Here is an 18,850-nt window from a genome sequence, read left to right as displayed (position 1 = left end):
GAGATCAGTTGTGTGTAGCAACAAGCATATTTTCCCAGAATTACAATGTAGATGACGATTAGGTCCTTGGTATAATTTCAAAGGTTTCTTTACTCCAAAATGACCCTGAAAGAGCTACAGTACTCTGGGGACCACAACTCTGGCATCTTTCACGTGAGTTACGAATTTGTGTTTCTGCTGGACCAAGAGCTCCCCTCCCCTCCCTGCCATGGGATCATAGATCATCCCTCTCCTTGGGGGAGAGAGCATGGGAAAGAGACAGGAGACTGCTCTGAGTACTCGTTGATAGAGGAACAGCAAATATTCCAGGTGTTGGGAGGGGAGGCTCTCTGGAAGGTTGGGGTACACAGACAATGTGTGTCCATTAAGTTGAAGGATTAAAGGACATTGAAGAACCTAGTGGTTCTGCTGGCTCCACCTCTGGGCATGTGTTTGTCAGTTCTTAGTCTCCAGCTGTCGCTGTCACCAGCCCCCAAAACCATCCTAGCCCCCTTTCCTTCCGCACCCACCCCAGTTGTGCTCATTTCTCTTTCTATGACTCTCTAAAAGACAAAGTCTCTCTTTGTCTCCCATTCTGCTCTAGTCCATTAAGTCAAAAAAACAAATAGATAATAACAAATAATTCTTAAGAGATTAGCATCACTGGCAAATTTGAAATGCAAAATAAAACACGGTCTTTATTTTTTTCACCTAACAGAACTTTAAAAAAACAGTAATACTTAGTGTTGGTGTTGTGGGACATGTAGTGTGAAGGTGGGCACCCTCATGCATTATTGGTGGAGGAAGCATATAAACCATATAACTCATCCAGACAGCAATTTGGCAGTATATATGAAAACACATTAGTATTTAATGTGCGGGTAAGATCATTCTTGTCCTTGTCTTTCAAAATCCATTATCCCCTCCCCACAAATGTCCTTGCAGCTGGATGAACCCATTTTACTAAGGCCTGACCATGAGTATGTAAGAGGAAATGGAACATGCTCACTTCCATGACCTTGGGAAGTTGCATTGCCATGTGATTTTCTTCTCATGCCACTTCCATTGGCTTTGGGAACTGGATTGATATATGGAGCTCAGTTGTAATATATGAAAATAAAGACCACTCCCCCTAGAGATGGTAGATGGAAAAGGTGGAAATAATTTTGTCCCCTATTGGTTTGGCCACCGTTGGGTACCTCACAGCCAAATCAAATCCCAAATCACGCAATATGCACACATTTTCCTGTGCTTTGGATTGTAATCATTGTGCATCCCTCCCCACAAAGGGGCTACATATTGGAAGTTTGATCCTAAAGATGCCAGTTCTGGGTGATGATGTAGATCTTTAAGCTATAGAGCTTAATGGGAGGTCCTTGTAATGATCAGAGTGTGTCTTAAGGAAGATTATTTCTTGTGGGACCCTGGTTAGTTCTCCTGGGTGATTTTATATAGATATATATATCACAATTGTTATAAAAGTTCAGCATCTCTGATACCTGTCTGGTCTACCTGCATCCTCCCCACATCATGTAACACAGCCAAGAGACTACTGACCAGTATAGAAACCATGTCATACTCTTGAACCTGCCGAACCATGAGCTAAATAAGCCTCTCTTCTTTATAAAGCAGCCTGGCTCGGGTATTTCGCTACAATAACACAAAATAAACTTGTATGTTCTTTGTTCTAGAAATTCTGCTCAGCATAATTTGTCTTATGAATCACTCATGTCTGCAAAAAGATTTATGAAATGATGCCTATTATTTTAGTAGCTAACAATAATACATATCAATACAACATTATTTGGCATTAAATGATTAATTTATTAGTCATGTAAATTAATGACTAAATTGCTAGATTTGATTTACTTATCGGAAATATATCCATGATATAACACAAATGAATAAAACTATTCAAAAAAGTGTTTACATAGTATAAATCTATAAATTTGTTTTAAATTTAAAGAACAGGCAAAATATCTATAGTGCTCTATACTAAAAATGGCAACATATGAGTGACTATTTTCTCTCTAGTGTTCCATAAAGACAAAAAAAAATACTTCACTGTGAAAAATAATTTGAGAAAAAATTTAAAGATACAACAAATTATTGTCTCTGAAGTAGTTTAGGTCTTTTATTTCTAGTAAACAAAATGGTCCAGTTGAGAAGGGAGGATCAAATGGTCTGTCTGTCCTCTCTCCAATCGGTACCACACTGCTACCTTTCAACATAGACAAAGTCCTGAAGGACATCAACAGTGGTTGGCTGTTTCTTCGATCTCTAACATAACAACTCAAAAGTTGAGATTTCAGTTCCAAAACAGTCATGAGTTTTCAAAATGGAACTGATATCATTTTAACTTACAAGACATGTGTGGTCAGAGAAGACAAGAAATGAATGAGAAGAATCCATCATTGAGTCATTTATCATGGTTATTAGACAAAAAAAAAATCTGTCTCTTGAGAAGGAATTAGAAAATTCAAAGAACTGAGATAACCAATGTATAAAATTGGAAACAAAGTAGGAAGTAATGTGTCTACATTCTAAGGCTTCTGAGATAAGCCATAGTGAAAGCAATGGACTTGACATGTTCCATCAAGGTAGCAACATGTACCGTACTCTCTGGAGTTTAAAATTTTCAACAAGCAATGAAAAATAAACATGTAGCCTTACGGAGGAGGAAATCCTGACATGAGCTGCAACACATATAGTTCATATAGTTATGAACCTTGGGGTTCATAACTTTAACGCCCACACATACATTAACACCAGTGTATGAAAGCAGCATATTAACCAACCTAACGTAAAGAACCACAGAAAACAACAGTAACCCCAACATGAATATTGGTGTGTGTTAATAAAAACATATTGGCATATGTTTGAGTGAGTGTGTAGTTAGGTACAAGAGCCTGGCACTTTAATCAATAGCATTTTTATAAGACATCAATTATGTGGCTTTAAAAATCACATATATATATATATATATATATATATATATATATATATATAAACACATATGCAAACACACACAGACATATACACATAGTTCTACGTACACACATACACAAACACACACACACACACACACACACACACACACATACATTAAAACTATTTTCATCCCCTGGGCATTTCTTCATTAAGAGGAAGATTTTTCCATATCAAAAATAGCTAGATATCAGAGCAGACAAACCCAATCCAAGAATGAATGAACTTAGGGTTCATCATGATTTATAAACAGAGTAAAATCTCAGTGTCACAAATAATCTTCATGCCCTAGTAATACTTTCTTGGTGAAAATTGTTCCTATCTCTTCTTTTTCCCAACCAGATTCTTAGAAAAGACTTCTACTTACACCTTCCTCTCCTTTGCGGGCCCAATAACATTCATCTGTCTCCTAGCAGAAGCCTAGCTGTTCAAGTGTGTTCTATGGACCTGTGGCTTCTGCAGTCTTGAACCTTCAGTAGAAATACATAGATCTGTGCCCAGTCCAGACCAACTGAGCTGGGAGTCTGCATGTCACCATGCCCTCAGAGGGTCTGCCCATTTATTCCTGTCTCAAGCAGAGAAGGTCTCCTCACTGTGCTCCAAACACAAGAAGAACATGGTGTCGTTCTCCAGGGATCTCTCCCTGCAGCTGGCAGAATTAAAAAGTGTATTTCAGCATCTTCTGCTGCCTCCATGGTGGGAAACATGGGAGGAAGGCCACATCTTGAGAGACCTTTTGTGAGAATCTCCACAAAGACTGAGCTCCAGACCTTCCCTGCTTTGAATATGAAATGTAAAAGTTTCTGGGTCTTTCTGAACTCCTACTCTTATCCTCAGAAACCCCAAAGTATTAAACAGGAGGAGCAGCAGCCAAGGCTCCCTCGCTAGCTGAAAGGTCCACCCCACCCCCAGGTACACCTCTGTCTCCACAGGCAGCCGCCCGGCTCATGCAGATGGAATCACCACATTTGCTATCTGTCTAAACACTCTCTATAAAGCTCTTTGTTTTCAGAAACCTTTTCAAAGGCCAACTTCGAAAGAGAAAGTGTTTGCCCATTTTAGTCACTTTAAAGAGAGATGAGCATAAAAACAGAATGAAATTTGTGAATTGAATGAAGCGACTTTGTTTTCAAAAGCAAAATTGTCTGATATCAGCTCCATTGATATCTCTGTGGTCATGTAACCGTGATGCCCCTGAGCTATTCTTGAGAAATACAGTGTGGCAGGAGCTAGGTGGTGCTTCTCCATCTACCAGCTGTTCTGCCACTTCCTTGTGCTTGGATGAAGTCTCTCATCCCACATTCAGAATATATACGGCACCATTCCTCACCACTCACCCCCACCTGACCAGTTTCCTCATCTACAAAATGCACAGGATCGTATCTGTCTCACAGTGAGGTTGGGAGGAATTAGTGTGATGATGTGTATGCCTGGCGAAGAATAAACACTTGGTCACGACAACTACTAATCTGTTCTTGTTTTGCGGACATTAAAAACTACTTAGGGTAAACTCCTTGGAGGAAAGGAGCAGAGCTCTCCCAGATAAGCATGTAATCACAGAGCCCAGCCTTGGGTTTTATACCATAGACAAACAATCAGTGCACGTTAGCTTTGATTGTACTGAATCCTCTTTACTGAACCTGAATTTTTTTTTCCTATGAAGAAGAGGAGGAAATGATTTGGGGAAAAACAAACAACAAACAAACAAAAAAAACAAAACAATGAATTCCTTTACATGGAAAACTAGAATACAAAATGCCTTTTAAGGACTGCGGATGTAGCTCAGTTGACAGTGATGGTCTAACATCTGTGAAGCCCTGGTTTTGATACTGTAACAATGTGTAAACCACATACACTGGGCATGGCAGCACAGGTCTGTGATCTCAGCGTTCAGAATGTAGTCAGGAGGATCAGAAGTTCAAGTCATCAAGGCTTCCTGGCAAGTTCAAGGCCAGCCTGGGATACCTGAGACCATTTCTCCTGGGGGAGATTTTTTCAGCTACTTGAAAGAAATTTGACTACAAATAGAGAGGAAAACATTCTTTTCTGCCTTTTCAGGAAATTGGTCATCAATGATTAACTTGAGCTGAGGGCCACCGATTCCTATTTCTGCTCCTTTCTGTAACTGGAAACAGTTAAAAAATCATGACCATGCTCCCCGCTTGGCAGCAAAGCCTGTTGGGAAAAGATTACAAAAGCAGCATCATGAACACTCCCTGCCCTCTCCACAGTGGTACCTAGCTAGCCCAGAGATCATAGAATGCAGAATACCGAAAAGCATCCCCCATCACAATCAAGAGAGAAGTCAGCTCTTTTCAGGGCATTGAGCACTGAAATAAGACATCACAGCTGATAAATGCAAACTGCCCTAAAAAAGCCAAATAGCTCCCAGGCTGGTGAGAGCAGACAGTAAGCTGATTAAATACATTAACATATCTAAAAGGAAAAAGAGAACTTTTTTTTCTGTCTATAGGGACCGTGGATAAGCTAAGAAGGCCCAGAAAAAAAGAATTTTAGAAGCAATTGCTAAAGGTGTCATTCACATAGCCTGGGGAACACATTTTAATAGTCAAGTGGAAGAAGAAGGTTGATATTTTGCCAATGTAATTCCGGGCGAGATGAACTAGTAGATCTGCAGCTGTGGTCATGGAACACTGAGTTGCGCTCTCTAACTGCTCCTGCTTGGGTCCATACTGTCCACACTCACTGGCCTGTTGGATCTCATTTCCTCCATGCAGGCATTCCAGGAGGGGAGGTATGGCCAGAGAAGGCCCAAGCAACCCCAAGCCCTGAGTAATAATAAATAGTATTGTGGCTTTCTTCATGAGTCCTATGATCTGGGGACAGAAGTACTCTCTCAGTGTGGGTTGACAGTTGTGTTTGTTAGGCTGAACCCTAGCCAAGGGCATCAAAATCATGTCACCCACATCCCTAGAGAATGGCCAGCCCAGCCAGTGAAGCCTCCATCACCACCACCCCCCACTGTGTTCCCAGTCTTTCTTTCTTCTGACAGCTTCTCATAAGCTGAGGCCACTGAGATCAATCAGTTCCTGATTATTCTGTTTGATTACAAACATGTGATTTTTTTTTCTTATCCGCCATCCTCATTAGTCAGAGACATGCAAATTCAGAACAAAACTTGTCACAGGGATAAGCTAAGAGGCATTCTCACTTCCTGGGCCTATCTCTATACCTATATACTGGAAGCCCTCCAGGTGTGTACATCTCTGGCCTAGCAATTCTACCTCTAGGAATTTAGACTTAACTGATTTAGGAAGTGAACAATTATTTAAGCACAAGGACAGCTTGTGAAGCAGTTCATAATAGAGGCAACTTAGAAACTGTGTACATATTCACCCTAGTTTAATTTAGAAACATCTATAGTACAACCGTGCACTGCTGGTCTCAGAAGACATTTACTGGCTGCACGAGCTATTCACTGTGTATTTTTGTTTCCTTTTTATTAATTCCATATTGTATTTTTTTTGTTTGTTTTCTATGCTCATCTGTCAGTAGACATAGTGGTAGTTTGGAACCAAAGTTGGGCAGTTGCTGATGTCGGCATGAAGATTGACAGGCACAGATTTAACTCCCCACCACCACCCTCTGAGCCAACAAGAAGCCTCCTAGAGGTACAGTTGATGGATCTGAGGCCACCCAGCTGAGTGGTTGGTGGAGCTAGTACTGTCAATGTAGACCCATCAGGCATGTCCATTGCCTCCAGATTACAGCAGAACCTTGTCTCTGCTCTCCCCAATATCAGTGCCGCAGCTCAGAAGTGGGGGTTGCCATACAGCTGTTAAATAGTTAAATAACAACTATGTTAAATAACATACTTGAGTTAAATAGTTTTTCATGCTCTCTTTTCTAAATGACTTATACAAAATAATACTATGAAACCAGCACTGCAACAGCATCCTGTAATATCTAGAGTCTTCTGAGTATGTTATAAACTCTAGGCTTCTCCCGAGATGCCTCAGGATCAGGTGGGGGATATGCTGCAGGGAAGTATAAAACACCAGTAAAAATGCACCTTGTGCCCTGAACCCATCCCATCATGCTTCTGTGACCATAAAAAAAAAGCACACTGGCCCCTCAGAAGCTAGCTGCAGCAGGAGAGCGATGTTCTCTTCTATGACCTCAGCCCAGTGACTCCTAACCAATTTCCAGCTGAAATGGCAGTTGACAAGGCCACATCCGGCCTTGCATCATCTTCTTCACAGCTGTTTTTCCTCAAGAAATGCTCATCTGGAGAGTTTTGATAGGACTTGGGTACAATGTTAATGCTTTTTTACAGGACATGATCCAAAAGCCCAACAGCCAGGAGCAGAGGGGAGCATTCCAACTGCCCTGTCTCCAAAGTCCCCAGCTCAGCTGCCACCCCCAGAGGCAGACCAGCACTGGACATGCAAGAACAGCACAAAGGATGGACACCTTACTTACGGACACACATGTCCCGGCTTTCATAAAATCCGGGGCAACACTGTGATTTGCGCCTATACATGGTTTTTTCCCCATGGCGGTAGGCTGTCCGGTAACTGATTCTGTATGAAAGAAAAAGATGGTGCTGTTAGTTCTGATTGACAAGCTAACAAGGAATGATTTCTACTTTGATAAAAATAGCTATCAGCTATAATAAGGTATGAAAAGCAAAGTGTCCCAAAACAAGAAGGAACACAGAATATAGGTTTGACCAAGATTATAACAGTTCATTATTAAGATGCTAAAGAGGATTCCCAACTCCAGCCAATTTGAACTTTATTTTAAGGCATCAAAAATGTTATTTCTCTACTTCAACTACCTGGAAATAAGGTGCAAAGTATTGATTAATTTCATGTATGATACCTATCTAGGCATCATTGACTTATGTTTCAAAGGAAGAATTCATGGACTTCTTTTTTAAATTCAACATAGTGTCATCCTACTATAAAAAAGGAGACTAATTTTATCATCCGATTTAACTGAAGCACCATTCATTCAGTGATTCCAAAATTTCATGCATTTCTTAAGCATTTAGCATATTGCAGGCACTATTTAGGCACCAAGGAATGAATGGCAGCAAGAAAAACAGTACAAAGACTTCCTTTGTATTTCTCTTACCAGAATTTACACTTATAGTAGAAGATAAAGTGGTAAAAATTTATTTAATAAAGAAACATGTTAAACAAATAACCAGATCACAATGACAAGTATCACACTCAATCCATAATTTATGATATTGTAAATATTTATATACCCTAAGTACATAAGTATCCTAAGAGAATAAGGGTATCAGAGTTCCCTTCATTACAAGTACTGATGTTTTGGGTTCTGTGTTCTCATGGACCATAGATAGCCTATCTTATTTAAAGATTAAATTCCAACATAAACCGAGTCAAATGTCCAACTAGAAACAGACACTGAGGCACGAGTTTCTTGGTATCTGGTGATGGACAAGGGAAAATGTCTCCAGTTTGTGCTGGCAAACTTGTCCAGAGCATGGCACCTGCCTTAGAGTACAGTTGGCATACCCAGGGTCAATGCATGTAAGGCAGCTGATTTTCCCTCTCTCAGCAGATATGATCTGCAAATAGCTTCTTGTTTGGGGTGGAACTTTGTGCTGACTTCTGCTCCTCTTTGCTGGGATTTCATCTGGCTTGAGCCTGTACAGGTCTTATGCATGTCCATTGGACTCCATGTTTTTTAGTGGATCTTCCCCCCCTTTTTTGTTTGTTTTTTTTTTAAGAGAGAGAAATAACATTAAGTTGGTTAGATGCTGTCTAAGGGGGAATAGAGGATGGGAAAATATGGTAAAAACATGCTGTATAAAATTCTCAAAGAATAAATAAAAGGAAAACAAAAGAGTGTCTCCTCCAGTCAACCTCTATACAAGAGCTGGATAAGGTTTTTCTAATCACAGCAAGGACAACAGATATGTCACCTGTAGTTAGACTGTTAGTTCACAAAGGTCATGAACTATGTCACCCCTTGGTTGCCCCCTGAGCTTGGGATCAAAGCCCTCAACAACTGCTCTCTGGGTGCATGGATGCTCTTTCTCAAGTCATTGGTATCTCCAACTGTATCAGATTCCATTTCCACTCAGTCAAGCTCATAAACACATCCACGCCTCCATTACCTGTGCCGTGTACATTTAAACCAGTTCAGGATGTCTGTGCAGCTGGTGTAGTAAACCTGATCAAAGGGATGGGGGTATGACTCCTGTACGGTCACTGAGTAGCTGAAGAGAAAAGAGAAAAACAAAAAAACAGGGATCAGCATTCCTCTACATTACTTTTTACATTAGTGATATGATCCTCACATTAAAAAAAGAAACAAAACAAAACAAAAAGAGGCTAAACGATCTTCATTTGCAGCCCCACACTGATTCCCCCCCGCTTTGGCCATACCAGGAATTGAACTCACGCCTTGAACCTACATGCCCACCTCCCACACTGGCTTTTAACAGAATATTCCTGTTTATGTAGGTTTTCGATTGAACTAGCACAACCCAAAGGCAAATATTAGCAATAAAGTAAAAGACAAGGGTCCACATTACACATTTCAACAGAAATCCTTTTCCTCTCCACACTACGATAATGTTCCCAAACTTCAAAACATATCACTGTGTCTTTCTGTACTTAAGTCACGGCTCTCATCCCAGGATTCCATGCACAACAAAGACCTTTCATGAAAAGTTCTCACCGTCAGTCATCAAAGAACAAGGTCAATAAGCAGAGATACAATCCCAGTATTCAGAGCTGACTCCATTTCACTGATTATTTTGAAAAAATCAGAACAATTGGAGCACTTGGCTTTCATATGCTGACCCAACTTCCCAGGCAGCAGGAGAGTGTACAGTACACAAAAATGAAGGCTACCATGAGTTCTTTACACTCAGTTCTAAATACATAAATAGGCAGAGATGATCAGCCTGTAACAGTCATGTCAGCAGCTCGCTACACTCTAAACATTCTGTTCTCCATTACACTCCACTAATGCCTTCTTGGTAGAGTGGAAAAGTGGGATCCTGTGGCCTGGGAAAGTGAAATACAGAGAACACTCAACACTCAATTCTATACTTGTTAACTTGAAGCCTTTTGCACGCTCCAGCATATAATGTCTGCCTACAAGAAAATCACGAGAATTTTCTTTTTCAAAAATTTGCTTTAAGTCACCATTAAAATCTACACAAAAACAAAATGGGGCAGCATCACTGACTTATTTGCAGGGAAATCAATAGTCTAAGTTCATTAACAAAAACTATCAATAGGAAAACAGACAAGAGGAAGAAGTTATAACATGAAACTGGTCTTGGTGATTATTTAATACCTGCATGTCAATGGTAGATACATGGAATAATTATAATGTTTGATATATATATTTATATAATATTTGATATATATTTCATTTTTTGGCATACTGCAATGTAGTACCTAGGGACATTTAAAGATCCCCAAGAAATATTAGGCAGAAATAACAGGCCCTCTGAGAAGATCACTGTGTTAGAAGAAGGCAAGTTTGTAATTCTGAGAAAGCAGATGACCTTCCTCAGAATATCTCGCTGCCCTGGGCTTTGGTTATCACATTTTTAAACAGATAAACAGAGCTAGAATCTCTCACATACATGTAGGTGACTATTTCTTTTCTGTATCATCAGAGAGGTCCTGCTACTTCCCAAAGGCACAGATTCAGGTACAAGCGAGCCCCTGTTGGCATGAGGTGATTCATTTTGTGCAAAGCAAGAGACCTCTGCCAAAATATCAATGCTCTCAAAATGACATGTCACATCAAGCTACTAGTGTTTTCTTCAGCGCCCAGCAGCATCTTGAGGTCCGCATAGGTGCAAGTGCTGAGACTTCCTTGACAGTCCGTCTGCTCTCCTAGCCAGTTGCTTGTAAATAACGGAATCTTGAAGTCACATTATTGTATCCCTGCTCCATCCCTCTGGGATCAGACCCATGCCATAACTATGGACCTGCATCACCTACAAGAAAAATGAGTCACTTCCCACATGCGCTTTGAAATAAAAATGAATAGAAAAGAAAAAAACAAACAAAACAAAGCAAATCCTTGCTCTAGCAGGCCCTACCATATGAATTTTGTTGAACTAAATTAGTTTGTAAGGATTGGACATGACACAGGGTTCCCAGACACTTGCAAAGGACATGCTACAAAACTCAGCTTTGTACCTGCTGGAGAGCAAAGCTGCTTATTTGTGCACTTGTGGGTTCATGTGCCTTTGTGTTCCAGTGCATGTGTGTGTCCAGGTGCGTGTGGAAGCAGAGGTTAATGTAAAGGCTTGCTTCTCAGGATCCATCCACCTTGTCTTTTAAGACAGGGTCTCTCATAGGCTCGGTTGGCTGGCCAGTGAGCCCAGGGATCCTCTTGTCTCTGCCTCCCCAGTTCTGGGCTTACAAATGTCAACAAGCATCTTGGAATGAAGCTATCCACATGGGCTGATTGACTGATTAAAACATTGCTGACTGTAGAAATTGTAATTAGGCTCTTGGGCTACCACTAGCCCCATAAAAAGCCATTCATTGCCCACCTCTGTCAGACCTAAGATCCTGATAAACACATAAAAACCTTCGGAATTTAGTAACTTAACAAAGCACTACTCTCCCCCAGTGGAAGAGCTAAGAATGTTTTCTACAATATCCAAGGTCTATAGTTGAGATCCTCCACCTGGCTGTAACCCACCTCTCTGATATTTCTTTTTTTTTTTTTTTTTTTTTTTTTGGTTTTTCGAGACAGGGTTTCTCTGTGTAGCTTTGCGCCTTTCCTGGAAATCACTTGGTAGCCCAGGCTGGCCTCGAACTCACAAAGATCCGCCTGCCTCTGCCTCCCGAGTGCTGGGATTAAAGGCGTGCGCCACCACCGCCCGGCTGATATTTCTACCAATATATTTTTAAAATGCCCTGATTTGTGTTTTATTTTGTTCTATTACAATAAAAAAAAAGTTCATGAAACTGCTTTCACCTTGGAACAATGAAATTCGGGAACCTAAATCTGTGTTGTTCCTGGGCCATGATCACTCAGATTTGGCTCCAAAATAAACTCTTTTCCCCTTTGAGGTGAAAGCTGTGTGGGTGTGTCCACACAAGCATGGTCACCATGCCGTGCTTCTTACATGGGTGTTGGGAGCTAGCTAGCTCAGGCCTGTGCAGCACCCTTCACTGACTGAGCTCTCTCACCCCTTCCTCTTTCAGTTTTAAGGAAATTCTAAAGCACACCATGAAATTTGGCACACAAGCTTTTTAAATTAGAATAAGAGAATTCTGCAGCAACTCTGTACCCACAGACAGCACGCTGCTGTTCTTTGTGGTCTTTGGGGTTTAGTTTGAGGGTTTGGGGTTTTTCTTACATTATAATGACACAATGCATACACTTTTGAAACCTGAGACCACATTGTGAACTTTTTCCCATTGTCACAAATAGTCTTTGTCAGTGACTACACCTAACTCACTTAGTATCTGTCATTGGACAATTAGGCTGCTACTTCTCGATGGGCCCACTGGCTGGAAGCTGTATGTTGACATCAGGAAGGAGAATGTCTAAACCTGGCCCCCCTCTCCCAACACCTGCCTCATCACTGTGCCTTGGTCAATGTCCAGCTACTGTCTGAACCATGTTATCTCCTCTGATAGCAGTCTAGGCCACCACACTGACCAGGAGCTGCTCCTTAAAGGCCTGAAAGGTGACAGTGGCCAAGTCTGCATTGTCTAGTACATTTCCATCTAATCTACCGTAGCTGTAGCTATCTCCAGTCCTGCCCAGGCCAGCAGCCTCTCAGACTCAAATAAACACACAGATGCTTTTATTATTTAAACTGTATGGCCTAATGGCTCAGGCTTCTTGTTAGCTGTTCTTACATCTTAAACTAACCTATTTCTATTAATCTATAAGTTGCCACATGGCTCGTGGCTTACTGGTACTTTACATGTTGCTTCTCATCACAGCGGCTGGCAGCATCTCCCTGCCTCAGCTTTCTACTTCCCCAAATTCTCCTCCCTCTTTGTTCCACCTATACTTCCTGCCTGGCTACTGGCCAATCAGTGTTCTATTTATCAATCAATCATCCACAGCAATCTACTTCCCATCACAAGTACATTTCCATCTAGTCTACTTCCCATCACAAGTATGCTTCCATCTAGTCTACTTCCCATCACAAGTACACTTCCATCTAGTCTACTTCCCATCACAAGTACACTTCCATCTAGACTACTTCTCATCACTAGTATACTTCCATCTAGACTACTTCCCATCACAAGCACGCTTCCATCTAGACGACTTCCCATCACAAGTTACATGAGCTTCCAATGCTGGTGAGCCAGTCAGGAGTCAGCACTAACAACTGACATCAGGCCTTGACAAATCCTGCCCCTCTCACATTGCCCCTTCTCAGATGTCACCCCAGAACACTCCACACTTCAAACCCAAGTAGTGAGCAAGAAAGCCCCTCTGCTAAAGGGATTCGATCCTTCTGCTTTCTGTGGCTTGTTTGTTTAATCTCCTCAAACACACAGAAACATATCATCATGATTTTAACCTATTAAGCCTCACAAGGGAGAAACCCCAGCAGGAATTAATTTAAGGTCACAGAACAGGAGGGAGCAAGCCATCATCACTTGGGCACATTCCAAAGTGGTTAATTACATTTTATCTGCCTGAATTATCTTGTTACTTTAATCAGATATGGTAATAATCATCATTTCTTCTCTCAGCTCGCTTCAGGACTGCTGATTCAATTACTACCACTTCTGTACTACTAATTGGGGGTTTGGGAAAGGAGCCATTTCTTCGCTTTCATGCCATCTTGATAAGAATCTAGTTGAAAGAGCTGGAATTCCTGAAGCACAGGGATGGGAAGGAGCCAAGGGCTTCAGAGTTGCTCGCTTTCCAAAAGGATGCTGCAGAGGATTCCTTCGCTCACAGGCTCCCCCCGCACATTTTTCAGGATTTAATTTTCTGTCCTTTTGTTTTATGTGCAATGTCCTAAAACCACAGTTGCTGCAGTAAAAAGGATGGCGCGATCTGAAAGTAAATGTTCCAAGATCAGTGGAGATGCAGCTAGCAGGGCCTGACGCAGGGTTTGTGTTTGTGCTTCTCCAAAGGGAAGGTCTATCTACACATACACATGCATCTTGTTAAGATGCAGATTTTGACACTGTAGGGCTGGTGAAGCCCGAGAGCACATCTTCCACAAGGTCACTCTGGGAAAGCAGGTTCCATTTCCTGGCTCTAAACCTCAGGGTACAGGTGGTTTTCACTGGAAAACAGTCTACCATGTGCCCCACTCTAGCTTTGCTACCTAGACCATGTCCTTGGAACTAGTCTCCTCTTTGCGTTTTTTTAAATATATGTACTACCTGCACCTTTATGAATTTTTACATGTATATATGAATATAGAATGTATGTGTGTATGTGCATGTGTGTGTGTTGTGTGTATATGTGTATGTATGTGTGCACATGTGTGAGCTTGTGTGTATGTGTGTGTGTGTGTGTGTGTGTGTGTGAGAGAGAGAGAGAGAGAGAGAGAGAGAGAGAGAGAGAGAGAAGGTGTGTGTGTATGTAAGTGTGTGTGTATGTATGTGTAAGAGAGAGTGTGTGTGTATGAATATGGGGTTCAGAGGACAGATTATGGGGATTGATTTTCTCCTTTCACCGTGTGGATTCTAGGGGTTGACCCCAGGTCTTTAGGCTTGGCAGCAAGTGCCCTTAGCCACTAAGCCATCTCAGATCCCTTCATTTGGTCATTTTAAATTGATCTAACCTTTTTTATTTTATCAAAGCACTTTGGTTTTTTATACCTTTTCTAGGAATCATCATCTTGAAAGAAACCACTTATCAACAAGGAGGTTGTGACTTTTGTCTTCTCTCTCGTAGCAGGTAGAAAACCCATATCCCTGGGGGCTCCTATCATCTCCTTCCCTCTCAGTGATTATTTCAGGATCGACTCCAGATTCTACTAGGTGTAGAGTGCTGTGGCCTGTCTCTCTCACTGTGTATGCCCATATCCATATTTGGCCATCTCATTCACAATCAGAACATCGGTCCACTTTTCGATAATCGTCTACTGAATACATGCCACACACAATGTCCCAGAAAGTGGGAATTACCCCTGGTGAACAAGACAAGACAGTGGAGTGTTGACAGCTTTGCTCAAATGTAGGTAAGGAATCCAGTCAAATCTGCTATTCCACACGGTTCTGGTTGGAAGATCCCACATTCCTTCTGGTCCTCCCCTCGGCAACTTCCTATCTCATCATGCTGAACTTTCCCAATGCTAAATTCCCAGCCACGCCCAGGCACGGGTTTCTGCCTGATTGCCTAAGCCCAACGCCATCAAACCACACAAACCCATGTGCTCTTCACTCAACTCCCCTCTCCTGGTTTTCCACATGGGCAACGATACACGCTGCAGGCTCTAAGTTCTGGTGGACCAGTTTCACATCACAGTCAATACATTTTCAAGATCCAGTGATCTACCTCTCAGCATCTCACAAGCTTAACTGTTCCTCACACCTAAAGCCACCAACCACCAAGATGTTTAACTTGCAGTTAGTCCCTTGTGGTTCTAAGTTTGATACGATGCACATTCACACACACACACACACACACCTGCATTCCAGACTCATTCCTACTCTTTCAGTATTTATTGCATACTTCCCTTCTGAAATGTCTTAGGAAGGCACTATTAAGATAATAAAGGTAATTAGTAGGTGCCTATTCCTTTCATTCTATATGACACTGTTGCTACCATAAGTTCATACAACCTTATGTTACCTATTTTCTCTATGGCATGAAGTTTCATGATCTGTAACTTCACTTAATTGATAAAGTAATCGTGTTTTGTTACCCAGATTCTATGCTGCCAACAGAGGTGGCAACGAGCTCTGGTTCCAAAGTGTAACGTGAGGTGGGAGACACCTGTATGTCCCCAGCACTCTGCTATGTGTTAATCGTGGTGCTGATGGTAACATAAAAACACCACTGAGAACTGGTGTGATTGTGCTTCAGCCCACACAGATGCACATCATGGTCTAAGTACTGGACACGGTTTGCTTGGTTAAACCTTTTGATGGAAGGTTACTTTGGGGTAACGATCGTGATCATTCTCGAGGCCCCCAGGCAGCTCCTGAGAGCAGTGCAGCCTGCCCCTGCCACACTGCACCAGCACAGGGCAGGCTTGGGCTGGCGGGTTCCGCTTCAGCAGCAACTAGGGGATCCCTAAGGGTGGCCTCTTGCTTTGTGCGTTTTGCATATTTCCTACTGTGAATTGCCCACCTGGATCCTCCATCTTCTGTCCTCACATACTCTACCTGGTGTTACCTTCTCCAATGCCCCACTGACTGTTCTGATTGCAGTTCTGAGTGATCTGCAAGACACCAGTTCTAAGCTATCTTCTATCTGTAGAAGAAACCTCACCCCACTCCCCACCCCCAAACTGCTATCCACTCACATCTTCCAGAGCACCTCAGGGGGTACTACCTCCATGTCTCCATGTGTTCTTCCCTGTTCATCTGAAAATCAGGCCTCAGTTTGTTTGATGCTTGGGATTTAACCTGAGACAAGTGCTCTATGAGTTACAGTCCTGCCCCACATTAACCTCACTCCCATTTTGGGACTAGGTCTTGTTAAATTGCCGACTCTGACTTTAAACTGATTCTGCAGTGATGGCAGATCTTGCCTGAACTTGTGATCCTCCTACTTCAGCCTTGTAAGGAGCTGAGATTGCAGTACTGTGCCATACCAGGCCTGGACAAGGCCTGGCTCAGACCAGCAAGCTACCCACAGCACAACTGTCTTAATCCCATGCAGTTCAATGTGTTAGTATAATGTTACCCCACGCTACATCCCACTGTTCACTCAACAACCTCAAGCATGGGTCCAGCTCCTCAAATCACCACCTCTGGATAAGTGCTTACAGACTTCCACCCAAACTCTAGTTGAGCTACTAATGTTTCCCTCCATCTTACAACTGTACCCATGCTAGAACCAGATGTTCATACACACACACACACACACACACACACACACACACACACACACACACAATATGCATTCCAAGGGCAGTAACATGACTCAATTTATTAAATTGATTTTTCACAGGAAAGTTATTTCAAAGTGTCTTCTCAAATTTCTATTCTATGCATCAGGCCTGTGGTGATAACAGAATAGACTGCTCTGGCTGCTTTCCGAACAGTTACCTTTCCCAGTGGCTGCACACATTGGGGTCTTCCAGGTTCAGAGAGGATGCTGCCCTCACCCAACAGCACAACAATGAGCAGAGGAGGCCCAGGCAGGAGTTTGAGAAAATGGCCATTTTCTTTGAAGAGCAATCTGCAGGAAGAAAAACAATGGAGTTGCATTAAAGTCACCAAACAGAATTGTTTCCAGGGGACTCAGTGCCAGTTGTCACTAGGTCTGAAACACACACACAAGCCACCTACTGAAAAAGCTGGGTCACCAGATTGTTCCTGCTGGGAGAGAGAGGCGTTTCTTATGTGGTGCAGTGTGCCGGCCATTTTGTAAGTGACTAAAATGTGCAGATCATCGTTTGACAAAAGCTCTTCTGATCTACGCCAGCTGACGTTAAAGAAACCCACCAGAGCAACACAGCTTCTCTTGCCAGGCATAGTTCCTTCTGGAAGAAGAGGGCCTGCAGAGGAATCTGGCCTCCTTTGTCCCAAGAGCGCATGATAAAACAGAGGCTCCTTTGAGTGTGCCTAGAGAAAGGCACCTCAGCCTTGGGCTGTGATGCCTAAAGCAATTCATTCCACGTGCAAGGAGCGCCACTCAATCCTGGGCACAACAAAAATGCAGATATCCAAAACTGCACAGCTAGTACCCTTTCCTGCCCAGTGAGGTGCTTGGTGACACAAGTTTCTTCACAGAGTGCTTCAGTTTTTCCATCTTTTGAATGAAAACCAAATCAACTATCTTACAGCAGTTTCTGAAAATGCGGACACCTGGGGAAAGTGTAAATCCGTTTAGACACAGTGTTGAAGAGAATAAAGCTCAAGCTTATGACAGCAACATATATGGAAACCTGGAAAAGAGAGATGCCGGTAGGAGGCAGGAAAAGATACAGGTTCTAAGAAAGGGGTAAAGAAGTGAGAGAGGGTAAAGAGGTGTATTTAGGGAGCTCAGTTAATTCATGTAGGAGAAAGACAATAGCTAGAGAGAGAGAAGAGAGAGAGAGAGAGAGAGAGAGAGAGAGAGAGAGAGAGAGAGAGAGAGAGAGAGAGAGAGGCAGGCTATGGGCATATCACAGTGGTTCTGTAAGCTATTGTAAAGAGTGAGGCTTTGTTCAAGCACAACAAGAAGCTACTTGTCATGCCCAAAGGGAAGTCTGGACCAATGGCTAACGGTGGTGCCTGCTAGCATACCAAAATGCAAGCTGACCTCCAGGCTCTCTCAGCATCACAAATACATGTTCCAGAGTCCATGGGGCATCCTAGCTCTTCTCATCCCACCCCTGCCCTAAATATCTCCAGCCCATGGGCTTCCCTTCTCCCTCCCCCCCCTCCCCCGGCTTCTCATTCCCATGTAACCCTGTCATTTTGGCCATGTGCTGTCCTGGTCCTCCCTTTTGACTTTCTCTCTTGGTCTCCTTTGTCTGCACACACTCCCTTATCTTCTTCTTTCTCTCTCGCTCTCCCCACCCCTCTCTCATGGAGTGGTCCAGCCTGCTGGCCATGTTTAGTCTACTGCTTTCTCTCCCTGCTCTGAACTCTTCCAGATGTCTCTAGTTGTACTCTCCCTCATATCTACAATAAAAACCTTCCCCTCAACCATACCTCCGAGAGGTCGTGTCCTCACTTTATACACTACTCAAGTGTGCAGAAAGAGTGACTCCTTCCACATCTGTCAAGGAGCGGGCAGACAGACCACCGGGAGT

General features: G+C 42.5%; 1 protein-coding gene across 2 annotated transcripts in view; it reads right to left on the bottom strand.

The window, feature by feature from the left end:
• Megf10 (multiple EGF like domains 10) overlaps nucleotides 1-18,850 on the bottom strand; it is a 163,152-nt gene that overhangs the window by 94,859 nt on the left and 49,443 nt on the right. For both annotated transcript variants that reach the window (XM_042263911.2, XM_076555280.1), the window contains exons 2-4: nucleotides 17,157-17,289; nucleotides 9,083-9,184; nucleotides 7,411-7,511 (exon numbers count right to left, since the gene is read on the bottom strand). In XM_042263911.2, coding sequence (XP_042119845.2) covers nucleotides 7,411-7,511; nucleotides 9,083-9,184; nucleotides 17,157-17,272 — 319 coding nt within the window. In that variant the 5' untranslated portion in view covers nucleotides 17,273-17,289. The remainder of the gene's footprint in view (nucleotides 1-7,410; nucleotides 7,512-9,082; nucleotides 9,185-17,156; nucleotides 17,290-18,850) is intronic.

The sequence above is a fragment of the Peromyscus maniculatus genome, chromosome 19, assembly GCF_049852395.1.
Source record: "Peromyscus maniculatus bairdii isolate BWxNUB_F1_BW_parent chromosome 19, HU_Pman_BW_mat_3.1, whole genome shotgun sequence".
In the NCBI taxonomy this organism is placed as follows: Eukaryota; Metazoa; Chordata; class Mammalia; order Rodentia; family Cricetidae; genus Peromyscus; species Peromyscus maniculatus.
This window is presented reverse-complemented; position numbering and strand designations above follow the sequence as displayed.